Source organism: Macadamia integrifolia, chromosome 7 (assembly GCF_013358625.1).
Source record: "Macadamia integrifolia cultivar HAES 741 chromosome 7, SCU_Mint_v3, whole genome shotgun sequence".
NCBI classification, from domain to species: Eukaryota; Viridiplantae; Streptophyta; class Magnoliopsida; order Proteales; family Proteaceae; genus Macadamia; species Macadamia integrifolia.
The window spans coordinates 3,892,689-3,907,917 of record NC_056563.1 but is presented as its reverse complement, the minus strand read 5'-3'; the positions used below and the strand labels follow the sequence as shown (position 1 = coordinate 3,907,917).

Below are 15,229 nucleotides of genomic sequence, written 5' to 3'. Positions count from 1 at the left end.
GTACTATTGTATCTAGGGGTGTCAATTCGTGGCCCGACCCGATTAAACCGATCGGGACCAACCATTTATAGATCGGCCTGGCTCGGCCCGTTTATTAAACGTGTCGGGCTTGAGCCTGGCTCGTTTACAAACGGTCGGTCTCAGTCCTGCTACTTGGACCGTCGAGCCCCCGACTGAGACCGGCCTTTTGTGCACCAGCCTGGCCCGATCCTTTAATGATTGTAGAATAACTATTTTACCCCCAAATTAAAGAGTAAAAACTAAAAAGTAAAGACATGTTCACATTTTAAATTATGGTTATATTTGGTATCATTTATTGATGTATTGTCATTTTTTTGAGCTTGCATGAGTGGGTTGGAATATAAAAACACATTTTAAAGAGGGCATGTTTAAAAACCGGTTAAAGCCCGTTTAACATTAAACATGTCTGTAGCCCGATTAAAGCCCGACTAAAGCCCAATTAAGGTAGCCCGATTATAGCCTGAGGTTGACTGACCTAATATAAAGCGTACCATGCCCTTTATAACTAAGCCCAATTAGTTAAATGGGCGGACACGGTGCAGCTTATGAAAGTCTTCAAGCCTAATTAAGCCCGACCGAAATCAGATCGGCCCAACCGATTGACACCCCTAATTGTATCATTGGAGAAGAGCACCCAATAGTCCACCAATACATCAGTTTACCTAAAATAGAGATACATTAGGCTTTGTACTTGGTATGTCTTCACCCAAAAGTACCATTTTTGTACTTTTCTCCTTGGGTTAAGGATTTTTCTTTGCACTTGGTATATCTTCACCCAAAAGAAAATTTCCCTTTTCAAATTCAAAATTCCTCTTAGGAATTGTGAAATTTTCTTTTGCTTTCCCAAAATTTTTTTTACCAAAAACACAAGAAAACTTGAAAAAATATGAAAACATAATAAGACAAAAATGAATGATTACACAATGATTTTCCATGTATTTATCTCTCTCTTAAAATTCAAAATTTTTGAATTTTTTTTGGAAAAATTACATGATTACCCATTTCTGGGTTTCTCTTTACAAAATTACCCATCAAAAGTTTCAGTTAACAAAAATACCCAAAATTGAGTTTGGGTTTACAAAACAACCCACTCAAAGTTTTAGTAATAAAAAAATACACGATTATATGTGAAAGATGAAGAATCACTATTTTGGGTAGTTTTGTAAACCCAAACTGATTTTTGGTATTTTTGTTAACTGAAACTTTGGGCGGGTAGTTTTGTAAACCCAAATCTAATTTTGGGTATTTTTGTTGACCAAAATTTTTTGTGGGTCATTTTGTAAAGGGAAACTCAAAAGTGGGTAATTATGTAATTTTTCTATTTTTTTTTTCATTTTTTTTCTTTTCTTTTCTTGTCTTGGTAACCAAACATACATACTCTTTTTATTTTCTTACTATTTTTTTCTTTTCTATTTTTTCTTTTCTTTTCTTCTCTTAACCACCAAACATAGCCTTAGTGAGAAAATTTAGGGGAAAAAAAGCTGGGGAAGCTTTGGTTTTCTTCTGTGAAATGAAATTTGTCCTTGGACTTGGGGGCTTGGCCTGTTCCATGCCATTTGATTCAGTATCTTGTCGAGGTCGTATTTCTTCCTGAGGTCTCTTGCATGCTTTCCGTTTAGGTCTCATCCACGCTTTCCAGATTACGGTCTCAACTTTCTCCGATGGTGGCTGTGATGGAGACATGTTTCTGCTGCTTGACATGGACTTGGGAGAGAGATGAGCTTCACCAAGGGTAATTATTGATGTCACAATTTATTTGTGATGTTTCGGAAGTTTTGTTTTGTTTTTTTGTTTTTTTTTTTTTGTTTTTTGTTTTTTGTTTTTTGTTTTGTTTTTTTTTGTTTTTTGTTACAAATGAAGTCTATAAGGCTGCATGGTCCTGAGTTCTATTAAAAAAATAAAAAATAAAACTGCTGAAACCCTGTAATGGTGGGTCTAGCTCTTCTCCTCAATGCTATCACCCATGTTTTGAGCAAGCGTCACATGTCCATGCGATGATCGAATGATTCTAGACTTCTTGTTTTTCATGCCTTTGTTAGCGTCTCATTCGCCGTGCCTTTTTTCAAAGCATTGGATCTTCACATAGACACATGGCGTTCGTCTGGACAACTATGGGCCGACCTGGGCGATGGGCACTCAGAAAAAGAGTTGAATTCTCTAATGGTTTGCCATAATATTTCAACCCCACACCATTATGTGTTTTCATTATGATCCATCTATGTGATCACCATTCACCATTCTAGCACCCCATGTGTTGTCTTGTTGGCATGGTTCCAAGTATCGGTCTCGTATCGGTATTGATTGAGATCAATCCCTGATCCTTAATTGATTAGGATTGGTGTTCTATATCGTTTCAGGGGTAAAATGGTAAAAAAAAAAATAGAACTTTAAAAAAAAAGCATGGATAAAATAAAAGGTAATTTACGTCAACCTCTGGCTCAAGTTTACCCTAATTACATCCTCTCTCTTCAAAATCTATTTATTACATTTAAGCCTACAAAATTGACACCGTTAGCATCTTTTTTGGGTTTGGCGTTAGGTCCACTGAAAATTTTCGAAGACCCAAAATTACCCTTTACTATCTTCAACCCAACAAATCCCCCTCCCACTTTTCTAACCGTTAGGTTTTCCTCTGTCTGCACATAGATCTCAGGCAAGCCGCGAGCGACGAACCAGGCGAAGGCTACTCAGAACGCTGTGAAGTTGAGAAGAGTGGAGAGCAATATCTAAGAACTACAGCCCGCTCAGATCTATTTTGTCCTGCCCACCAGTCGCTTGAAATATCGCCTCACTACCCCCCATATGGCCACCCCGGCCATCAAGGCTAGCACCGCCATTGCTTAGAATTCCAAGAAAAACCAACGGTACAATAAGAGAAGATATATCCAAATTTGGAATTGAAAAAGAAGAGGGTCTGGAATGATGATGGGTTTAATACTTCCTATGATAACTTGAAAATCAGGATTTTGAGATTTGGATCCATTAAGAAATGACAAAGAAATGCTTCCAACACAAACCAAGTTCGCTTCGTTTCAAATGACGTTAAGCACCATTTATGAAGGTTTGGCAGTGGATTAATATCCTATTATTAATCTAATTGGGATTAGTTAGGTTCAATTCCTTTTATTTTCTCTCCCCTTCTTCTTTCTGTAACCTTCTTTTGCAGATAAAGTTCCAAGCTTGGAGACTTAAGGAATCGGATCAATAGTATGTTTTGCTTTTTTTAACAGCAAAACATGAGGTTGGAACACCCGTTTTACTCTTGAAAGAACCTTTTTTTTTTTTTTTTTTCTGGCGGTCACCCTTTGGCTTCTTTGAAAATTATCAGTTCACACTTCATGAGCATAATATTTTTTCATAATCATCTTTTCTGAAAGTTATTCTATAATGAGTGAACAAAAACAAATGAATTACTTCGCCTGAGATACAGTACTACGCCGTTGCCCGTCTCCGTCGCCCGTCCCATCGCCTGAGATGAGAAGGGATCTCAGAACATCCACCTGAGACGATAAGGAGAAGCCCTCCGAGTAGCCGTTGCCGGAGAGGAGAAGTCGTCGCCCGTCGCGTTCCGAGAAGCCTTTTCTGGAGAGGAGAAGCCTTCCTGTCACCTAGTTCATCGCTCGCGGCTTACCTGAGAACGATGTGCAGACAGAGGAAAACGTAAGGGTTAGAAAAGGCAAGAGGGGGATTTGTTGGGTTGACGATAGTAAAGGGCAATTCTAGGTTTTCGAAAATTTCCAAAGAACCTAACGGTCTAACCCAAAAAATATGCTAACGGTATCAATTTTGTGGGTTTAAATGTAATAAACGGATTTTTAGGGGAGCATGTAATTTGAGCAAACATTAGGGGAATAAATTGATACCCATCGATCCAATCTGATTTCGATCGGTATCGATACCATCCCTTAACTCCTTACTTATTGGTCCAAAGATGTTGTGTGTTAATAGATGTCTTCAACTCAAGCCTCCCCGCGATTGATCAGTTAAAAGGATTAGGTGTAATTTTGTATAAACGAGATTTATCATTAGACCTGAATTGTAAAATCGAACAGCTTTGTAGGGTTCCTTATTAGCAAAAAAAAATAATAATAATAATCACCATTCAGAATCTCCCATTAAGAACTCAAGGATTAAGGATTAGATTGCCCACCATCGGATTCCCCCTTGTTATGATCAAACTTCTAACATAGAAGTGTGTTTGGTCCGATGTTTGGGTTTTAATTCTCCAAATAATTCGCTTGAACATAATTTTTATGAATTATATAAAAATTATGACCGAATCCAAATAAAAAATAAAAATTGGTAAATTCGTGCTTTTTTAATATGATTTTAAAATGTGAATAAATTGGCCGAACCAAATTAAAACGGAATTATTCGGATCACTTAAACCCATTTAAAAAAAAAAAGGTCAAAACAAAACAAACAAAAAAACCACTCGACTGAATAGGGTTTTCCACTTTTCCCATCTTCTTTCTCCCCAATTTTTGCTTCTATTTTGTATGGATCGAGCTCCTCTACGGAGATGAATCTAGAGGAGATGGCTTCGGATCGTGACATGTGGATTGCAACATGTGTCACGATCAAATGGGAGATGCAACAGGGAAACAGAGTCGGCTAACGTTTAGGTTTTTGAAACTCTTTTTTTCCCCTCTTCTTCTTCTTCCTCCTTCCTCTTCTCTCTCCAAATCGTGAAGGCAGATATAGGGTTTCAGGGTTTCTCATTAAAGAGATCAACAACATGTTATCCATGACCAGGAATAGCCAACCCTCTGATCATCGCATTGTAGCATAGTGTATCCTTCTTGGGCAATTGATCAAACACCTGATTAGCTAAACCGAGAGATCCACATTTCAAGTACATATCAATCAATGTAGTACCAATAAAAAGATTTAAACTAAGATTGTTCCTTAGTACATAAGCATGTGCCCATATTCCTTGAGAAAGAACACCCAGATAAGTACAAACATCAAGTAGAGCAACAATACTGATTTCATTAGGCCTAACTAGGGAAAATTGCCATTCCCATTACTAATATCCCTTCCAGAACCATTGTCTTTGGTGCTCCGAGCATAAGCACCCAAGATAGACCCGTTGTTATCATCTGAGCATGGATTTGCTTCAGAGCATTTATAGTTTATGAGGATCTTTGCTCTCTCATGTCTGAAGTTTACAAAGAGAGCAACGTGGCGGGGATGTACGATCGATTATCTGTATTCTGTCATTCGAATGAGAGGGAGGAAGAAGAAGGAGAAACCCTGAAACCCTATAGATGTGTTCACGATTTGGAGAGAGGAGAGGAGGGACGAAGAAGAAGAAGGAAAAAAATAGTTTCAAAAACCTAAACATCAGCCGACTCTGTTTCCCTGTTGCATCTCTCATCAGATCGTGACACCTGTCAAGATGCACATGTCACTATACGAAACCGCCTTCGTGAGTTCTCTGCCAAATTCCTCTCCGTAGAGGAGCTTGATCCGTTTTGCATCTAGCGGCTACCCACTGATCTGAATCCTTCTTGCTATCTTGAGTCTCTTGACTCTCTTCTCTGCTGGTTCAACTGATTCAATGATTTGGTCACTCCCGGCCAAATGAAGTATGAAAAGTGCATCCTCCAACGGTCATGCTTAGCACGATCACCTTTGTTACTCGTTTATACATAGATCTAATAAAGGGTTTTGAGTTCTGACTTGGACCCAACCCAAGATCCAGATCAGAATCGAACTGGAAAACCCTGGAATCGGTCTGTAAATCCCTAAACTCTACCAATTGAATTTGGGATTGAACCGTTCCTAATTGGCCCAAATTGAGATCGCCGAAATCAGATCCTGCCGGTCCAAGTCTCAAGGGCGGTGCCAGTTTCACACTGATTTTAATTCTATAATATCAATGCACATCCTTTATAAAGTCTGAATCTCTGACAATTCAACTTTGGGCTCTAACCCCCATCGTCTCGGTGCCGACCATTGATTCTCGATCTTTCGTTTCGAAAGTTTTTTACGGAGTTTTCTCTGTTGTCTATCCGTTCTTCTCGACATCGTCAACCCTATCCCTCTTTTTTAGGTCAAATCTTTTATCGCAGCATCCATTTCTTCTTCGTTTTGACAGAGAATCGCATCATCGAATTATCGAACTGAAACTTTGATTGGTGACAGAGTCGACAGGTCCGTTGTTGCATCCTTGGAGGCTAGTGAGTTTGTTGCATCTGTTTCTCTCTGTTCTTATAATATTGAAACCCAAGAAATCAAGATCTGTTCACGGATTATGCTTTTATTTTCCCTTTTTTCATGGATCGGTACCTTTGACTTTATTTCCGTCTTCCTTGAATTTGTTTTCCTTTTTTGCTAATTTAGGTCATCGAATGAGTCCTAAAATAGTTTCGACTTCTTGCTGTTAGTTTCTATTTGTTATTTATATTTATCTGGTAGTTCGGTATAATATTTGCTAAATAAAATCAAAATAAATAAAAATCTAAAATTTTGAACGCACCATTTGATATAGATATGGGATGTAAAGGTTCTCCGAGAAAATAATTATGATACAGGGACAGGGAGATTGAGACTGATCTGGTTTTATTTTCTTTGAGTTAAATCAGTGACTGCTTTTACCAAAAAGAAAAAAAATTATATAAATCAAGGAATCGAGCACGAGGATTCGCAGAGAGACCCTAACCCCTGGCACCGAGCAACAGTAGTGAAGAATAGGTCGGAACCTTGCATCTAGCAGGTGTGAGTCACCGCCTCGTTCACCCTGGGTCTTTTTGTCTCCTCTCTGTTTCTCCTAATTACTTTTACCTTCCCCTCCCTTCTGAAATCTTTATCCGACCTCTAAGCTCCAATATTTCTACCACACGAATTGGAATTCCCTTTCTGTCTTCTTCAATCCTTTGTTCAGGTAAAGCAAATCCAAATCATCCCCTCATGCAAAAGTTGGAATCTACGCAATCCCCAACTGGCTTCAGAAATCAGTCTTTAGCTTCTTTTTTGCCTCTGGATGTGGTTTGTGGAGAGGCGTCAATTGTGGGTTTACGAAGATGAAATCATTTCAAAGGCAATTTTTGTGCGTACTGTTTTCGACCAACAACAGATGATATTGTGGAGCAGAAGGATGCGTTTAGGGTAAGAGTGGCAAGGCTCCAACACCAGATAGTCAGGATTGAAACCAACGTTCTTTAGTGCATTTTGCTTTCAAGGATGTGAGTCGTTCCGATATCTTTGATTTCAGGAGCTTAATCAACAGCTGAGATTTAGGTTTTGTTTCTCTTTTGGCACCCTGCTCGTTGGTTTATTTCACATTACTAATGTTTTTCGCTTGAGATAGAGTGTAATGTGCTGTACAAAGTTGGGATCTCCTGAAATTTTGATTTGCAATATTGTATAAGAAACCGCTTACCTATGTACTAATCTGTTTTTGAGTTTCATTAGAAATAATGTGTCTCCATTGTCATCTAGATCTGTTTTCATTCTGGAGTGGTAGAGGATTCCATTTATCTTCATCCCCACTGATTGGGAATAGAAATTATAATTCATTGCTGACCTGAGGAGTACCAGCTTCATCCCCTCCACCCGCTTCCCAAAGTTAGCTGTTCTGTTAAGCTTAGCATCACTTTTTATTCAAATCAGTTGCTCAGGACAATTCCATTTAAACACTTGTTCAGAATAAACAGTAAAAAACTTGTAATGCAAATGATTTATTGACCCATGCAACTTTCCTTTATGAATTTGGATCTATGTGATTTTTTTCTTAACTACCTGTTGTTATAGTGTTTTTCTTTAAGTTCTGTAGGTAATTAATCCACCATTTTCTTGCAATTTGGTTCAAGGAAGAATAATAGGGAATTATTCTAACGTTGTCCGTCTTATTATTCAATGAAAGAAGAGTATCAGTACATTTCTTAGTGTTCTAGTTTCTTTTCTTCGGACTAAAACTAGAAGTTCATAATTTAGGAACGCAAACTTGAACAAAATGGTTACAAGTATTGTAGGCTCTTGGAAGCTGGGAAGGTTGGTTATTACTCTACTTCATTGGGAAAGAGAATCTCAACTGTAGAGCTCAGTTGGTGCCAATTGCATTGTAGGTTATAAACTTTTGTTTTTATTTAATTTGTATAAATAGATATCAGTTTGCAGAAATTTCAAATTATTTTGTTGGGAATGCTGAGATGATCCTTTGACCTTGATACAGATATATCTAGACACAGAGAGAGTGTAGTTAGGTTTAGATGAGATACAACAGCTCTCATTTAAACCTATCATATCATGTGTGGCGTACCATGTTCCATCCCCCAACTCATTGGGATCAAGAATCTTGAAAAATATATAGGTATGATATTATGTGGGTTGGGGTTAAAGGATGGAACTACAATTTTTGGAAATCTTTGAAGGCGACATTCTTTTAGGGAAATTTGGTGGTGAGATGATGAGGTTCAAGCAGCCATGAAGGGTAAGTCAGTAAGAACTTCTGTTTTAAAACTTGGCAAAGGACTAAGGATGAGGAAAAATGTAAAAAGGTATAAATTTGCTTGAAATGAATAAGAAGATTGTAGGGAAAACAATGACTAAGAAATATGAGTAACTCTATAACAATTTAGGCACAAAGAAGGGGGGGGGGAATATCTATAAACTAGCTAAAATCAGGGAAATGAAGAGCAAAGATTTCAATCATATTAGATTCATTATAGGTGAAGATGGTAGTGTGTTAATAAGTGATGAGATAAAGAGATGAAAAAACTATTTCTACAACTTACTAAATGAAAACAATATAGATCATAGTGTTTTAGAAAGTTGTAATAACCATAAAAAACCACAACTCTTAGATATACACAGAAGAGTAGGGTGGCTAAAGTAAATATAACTTTAAATAAGATGAAAATATGTGAAGCAGTAGGTCCAGATGGTATTCCAATAGGTGTGTGGAAGGGTATAGAAATTAGTGGAATAATTTGACTAACTAACTTTTAATCTTTAATAAGAAGATAATGAGCACAATAAAAATGCCAGATGAATGGATGAGAAACATTGTGGTTCTGATTTATAAAAATAAATTAATATACAAAATTTTAATAACTATATAGGAATAAAACTTATGCCATACTATGAAATTATGGGAGAGAATAATCGATACCCAAATGAGACAAGAAACTAATGTTTTAGATAACCAATTTGGATTTATGCCCAGAAGATCAACCACGGAAGCTATTTCTTTGTTTAGGAGATTGATAGAAATATCGTAAGAAGTATCTCCTTATGGTTTTAATTGAAATAGAAAAAGCTTATGATACGTTCTTGAGAATTTGGCAAGTGTTCTAGAAATATATGAACATATTGAAAGATATGTATAATGGTGTAGTGACTAGTGTAAGAGCTGTTGCAGGGTAACGATAAGTGATAGCCCTGTATTTGTTTATACTAATTTTAGATGAGCTGACTAGATATATTTAAGATCAGAACCTTAGTGTATGTTTTCTTTTTCTTTAATGACATTGTTTTAGTTGGACGTAACAAAGTAGGGATAAATTCGAAGTTGGAATTATGGAGATCAACCTTGGAAATAAAAGGTTTTACGATAAATAAAACAAAAGCAGTGTACATGGTGTGTAAATTTACTAACAATAGGACTAAAAGTGGACGGTGGTGAAAATTGATGATAGAGGGATACCGCAAAGTGAAAATTTTGGGTACCTAGGTTCAGTCATAAATAGAGGATTATGTTGCATAAAGAATCAGAATATGATGGATGAAGTGGAGGGGGTGCGTTTGGAGTGTTAATGTAATTAACATTCTTTTAAAGTTTAAAGGAAAATTTTATAGAACGGTTATACAAGCAACGATGATGTATGGACTTAAATGTTGTGTAGTAAAGAAACACCGTATAAACAAACTTAGTTTATTAGAAATGAGGATGTTGAGGTGGATGAGTGATAAAACTGGATAAGATGAAATAGAGAAATATAGGATGGTGTTGCATAAAAAAACCATAATAGGGTGGATGGAGTGGAGGGGGGTCTAGAGTGCTGTGTGATCTACGCATTCTTTTAAAATCAAAAGAAAATTTATAGGACAATTATACTACCAACAATTATGTATGAAGCCGAATGTTGGGCAGTAAATAAACAATGTAAGTATCTGAAATGCGGTTGGAGGTGGATGAGTGGCAAAACTAGAAAAGATAAGTAAGGAATGAACAAATCAAAGTTAATTAAGGAGTAGCTCCGATACATGATAAGTTACGAGAAAGTCATTTGAGTTGGCATGTACATCTGTAACGGAGATCTTAAATGCTCCAGTGCAGATGAGTGATATGATTAAGATGAAGGAGCTATAAGAGCAAGGAGCAGGCCTAAAATGACATTAGGAGAAATCGCAAGGAAAGATATGCATAGTTTGGGACTAGTAACAAGTATGGCTTTGAATAAAGCTGATTGGGGGTAAAAAAAAAAAAAAGATCCATGTAACTGACCCCATTTTGTTGGGATAAGACTGAATTGAGTTGATTATTCAAACAGAGCCTTAGAAGCCATCCGAAATGCATCTTGCGACTTATTGTCTATGTGCTTTCCCTTTTTTTTTTTTTTTTCCTGCATTTACAGCTATAGTTCATGTACCTGATTTTTTTTTGGGTAAATGTACCTGATGTTAATGACATCTTTTTGTTCGAGAGAGAGAAATTTGTTTATGTAGCAGAAGAGACTTAATTCTAATGTTGTAAAATTAATTAACTAAAAAATAAAAATAAAAATCTGTGCACCATATTAACCCTTCTACTAGTTTCATGTCTATTCGGTAGAAGGCTACGTAATGATATCAAAATTCTGTTTTGTTCATATGAATCTGACAACTTCTTTTACTCACTTTGTTTCCAGCGCTTGATATTGAAATTCCAAAATGCCAGCCACAGCAGGTCGGGTTCGCATGCCTGCGAACAATCGGGTTCACAGTAGTGCAGCCCTCCAAACCCATGGCATCTGGCAAAGTGCCATAGGATATGATCCTTATGCTCCCAACAAGGATGATTCAAAGCAGTCATCCCATCAGAAGTCTAATTCTGAACCTGAGGCTGAGAATGCATATGCTAGTTTTCAAGGTCTTCTTGCCCTGGCCCGTATAACTGGTTCCAATGCTGATGAAGCCCGGGGAGCCTGCAAGAAGTGTGGCCGCGTTGGCCACCTCACATTTCAATGCCGAAATTTTCTTAGTGTGAAGGAAGATGCAAAAGACAAGGATTCTGTTGCTGTCCAGGCTGCTGATGCATCAGGAATGGATAAATTGAAGGCAAGCGGAGGAAAGATGGAGAACAAGGCTCTTGCAGAGAGCTCTGAAGCAAGCTCAGAGGTGGAAGATCAGACTGAGAGTTCTGATTCTGATGAAGATCCGGAGATTGAGAGGATAATTGCTATGCGTTATGGGAAAAAAAGTGGCAGCAAGGTGAGATCATCGAGTAAGAAGAAGAAGGAGGCTTCGGAGGAAAGTGGATCAGACTCTGGAGATAGGAGGAAGAGAGGTAGATCGAGGAGGAGGAGGAGGAGCCGCAAGAGAAGGGATGGTGATTCTGATGATGAAGATGAAAGTGATCAGAAGAGGAAAAAGGACAAGAGGAGGAGAGGGCATGATTCATTGAACGAGGAGGCTGAACGTCATGCACGCCATAGAAAGAGTAGGAAGGAGAAAAGGAGGAGGAGAAGTCATCATCACTCTGATGATTCATCTGAGTCAGAAGAGTCTGACAGAGGTCGTAAGAGAAAGAGCAGGAAGGCAAGGTCGCATTCTGATTCTGATTCCAGTGACTTGGACGATTCGCGGGTTGGCAGGGGCACTAGGCGTTCTGAGAAGAGGAACAAGAACTAGCAATCTCTAGTCAAGATGGTTGCGCATATGAGGTAGTATCATTTTCCATTTGCATGAGCTTTGTGTATCTTTCATGTGCGGCAGTGCATATTATTTTTCTTGAAAAAAGGAACTGGAAAAATTATTGCTTGTTTGTTTTATAACACCTTGTGACTTGTGCCGTTTATCCGTGTCTTCCTGTAATTTGATTTTTATCTGTCACCTTAATCATTTCAAGGCTTGTAGCTCTTTATTTATTATGTTTTGTACTTCTTTATAGTCCATTTATCATTTTTGATCTGCTTAATGAGAAAATGACAAAATTGATTCAAACTATTATCTGAATATGACCTCTTAGGCTTTTGCTCTCATTCTTAGTAGGTTTTATAGGACAGTTATACAACTGACAGTGATGAATGGAGCTAAATGCAGGATAGTGAAGTGGCAGTTATAAACAAACTTAGTATGGTTGAATGAGGATGTTAAGATTTTTGAATGGTAAGCTAAAAAAAGCTAAAACTAAGAATGAACAAATTAGGATAAATTTAGGAGTAACTCTGATACATGATAGATTTAGAGAATGTCACTGAGGTGGCACAAACATGTACAGCGGAGGCTTTTGAATGCTCCAGTAAGGAGCATAATGTTATACAAATTAGTGGAGCTTAATGAACCATGCGCAGACCTAAAATGACCCTAGAATAAGTGGTGAGGACGGAACTTAGGTTTAGTAACAAGTAGGTCTTTGAATAGAGCTGATTGGAGAAAAAAAATCCATGTAGACGGACCCCAAATGGCCCAAATAATTATTGACATATGGGCTCACAACTCTGTGCACATGAACATTGTTTTGTGGACAGTGTTCCATGCAACGTAGATTCCTAGATCTGAATGTCATTAGTCCGGTTTTTTAAGCCAGACTACTTGGCAAACTGCTGAACTCGTTGCTGATTTTGGCTTCTTCTAAACTCTTACCACTATTCAAGTTCAAAACTAAGGTCAAAACCTTCAAGACCTTACCAGAGGGTTAATCTGGATGAAATGATAGACAATGATGAAACCCCAGCACCACTGGTATTTTCTAAAACTCCCAGATAGTCACTACATCTCTACCCACAATTTTCATAGAAGGAGTTCAATTCGCACTGCAGAAGTTGGGGTATATTTTTTTCATGTTGATTCAATTTCTGTAATGTTTTCACCCTTTGAATGGTGGATATTATGGGCCTACTAGGGTGACAAATTGTTTCGAGTTTGAGATTCTTCACATTGTTGGTAGCTGGTACGTATGAAAATTGGTGTATATTGTGGCTTTGATTAGAAGTGACATTTTACCACAGAAATATATACCTGTAGTAGTGGGTAACTGATTGTCAGGATTGTTTAGCTTTGGATCAAGGTTCTAAAACTCATTATCATTCAAGGCCGCTACTGATCTGGATTGGCCTGGATTAGGACCATATTGGATGGATTTACCCCTGATTTTTATAAAAACTGGTTTCTTATTATGTTTTTACCCTTGGGCCTTACCTGTGTAACAGGATCAGATTGGGATCTGTCAAGGCTGATACCAATCCAATCCGAGTTTTAGAACCATGCTTTGGATATTAAAACTGAAGACCAAGACAGAACAAAAATATGCCTCTCTTGTTTGTGCTTTTTAAGCAAGCCAGCCTGCCAGTCAGCACTGCGTCCTTCACCAAAATCCAAAGGTTGATGTTTGGACGTTAGGAACTACCACACTGTTTGGAATAACTAAACTTTTTTAAGCTGTATATTTCGCCCAGTGCTTTCGGGAACTGAAGACGCATCTTGATGAGACTCGGGCCATACTTCACTTCATCCTCTTCATTATTGATTTGTGTTGTGCATTTCTTTTCTAGAGTCAGATATTCAGTTTGGGTGTGGGGGATGGACAATAAAATTGTCATATTGGTGACTGTTTTCTTGATTATAGGGTTGTCTTTTGTTCTATTGTGTGATTGATTCATGTGTGCGTGCGTACTGATAATGGGAGGTCTAGGTTTTCCTTTTGCAGAAGGGACCTAATGCTGAAGGGGGTCAATCACTGGCTAACAAATTTGTTGTTGCCCTTGCAGGTGCTTAAGTCGCGCGAGGATATGAACCTTGAGTTTGATTCTACTGAATGATTACCGAATCGGTGTGGAAAACCTGAAATGAACCAATGTGTGTTTTGAATAAATTAGAACTCCATTGAAGTGGAAATTGGAATTTGTGTTTATGTATGAATGTGGTTTGAAACTGGCATCTGTCGTGTAAAATTGTTCATGTTGATATGCCTGATACGTTAAAGAGTGTTTTTTGCTTTATCTGCTATATTCGTGGCTCTGGGCAACCTGTTGGGTCATTGTTTGATCGTTCTCAACTGATAATCGGTCTATGGCTGGTTGATGGTTATGAATAGAAGGAAATGAATTTCTTTTTTAAGTGGGGAAATAAAAAATTCCATTCCATAACTCGTGTATTGGCGCACATTCCGTACTCTTTATTCTTGATTTTTCTACTTGGGAGGATTATATTTTCATTTGGTGACTTCATGTGAGCTGATCTGATGGGCCCATGGATCAAGGTATCGGTATAGCTGGTACCTGATACGATACCGATACGAATCAATATTGGTGGTGACCGGATATGACCGTAACCCTGGGCCAGATGTATTTTTGTCGTTTGCTTTTGTTAATTAAGAATTTTGTCCTTTGTTATTATTATTGTATGAGCGGACTTAAATTTGTACTGACTATGGCAAATACAATTTCAAAGAAATTCATTAGCCATATTGATTTCGTTTTTATTCAAATCCAAGTATCTAGTGCACCAATGAGGTGTGATACTGATAAAAAACAGTGTTGTACATTGATGGACATTGGACAGTGAAATCGTTTCAGTGTTCTATGAATATTATTTATGAACTCAATTCTTCTATTAAGTGGCAGCAAGGATCCAATGGTTGGGAGGATCTTAGCATGTACTTCAACAGCTGAATCTTCACTCAACTGCCCCCTCATAAAGGATTTTTATTACTACTTACTATTCAGAAAATTACCTTTTTTTTAACTGCCCCCTCATAAAGGATTTTTATTACTAACTATTCAGAAAACTACCTTTTTTTCATGTACAAAAATACAGAACTGTATGAGAGTACATCTGAGGCGGCGGTCAGGGCTTCCCTTAGTGGGTGGCACTGCTCCCCTGGAGAGTGCTCGAGGTGATAAATTCCCTCGCGGCGTCTAAAATGTTACCTTTATTAGCCCATCATGTAATTTTTCAAGTTTTTCAAGAGGTGTCTGGCGTCTGCTTTATTTGGTTTCATTTTCATCATATCATTATCCAATTTTACATCTTAAAATTGAAACCAGATTGTTAAAAAAAA

General features: G+C 37.7%; 1 protein-coding gene across 3 annotated transcripts; it reads left to right on the top strand.

Moving 5' to 3' along the window:
* The first annotated feature begins 5,935 nt into the window (after window positions 1-5,935).
* On the top strand, window positions 5,936-14,175 carry LOC122084027 (CAX-interacting protein 4-like). Of its 3 annotated transcripts, none has more exons than XM_042652015.1 (3): window positions 5,936-6,180; window positions 10,878-11,891; window positions 13,938-14,175. In XM_042652015.1, exon 2 carries the CDS (start codon window positions 10,900-10,902, stop codon window positions 11,857-11,859), a length of 960 nt encoding a protein of 319 aa, XP_042507949.1. In that variant the 5' UTR covers window positions 5,936-6,180; window positions 10,878-10,899; the 3' UTR covers window positions 11,860-11,891; window positions 13,938-14,175. The 3 variants fall into 3 exon arrangements, with proteins under 3 accessions (XP_042507949.1, XP_042507950.1, XP_042507951.1); XM_042652016.1 differs by having other exon boundaries at window positions 5,936-6,206; XM_042652017.1 differs by lacking the exon at window positions 5,936-6,180 and adding an exon at window positions 8,434-8,458.
* The last annotated feature ends 1,054 nt before the right edge of the window (window positions 14,176-15,229 follow it).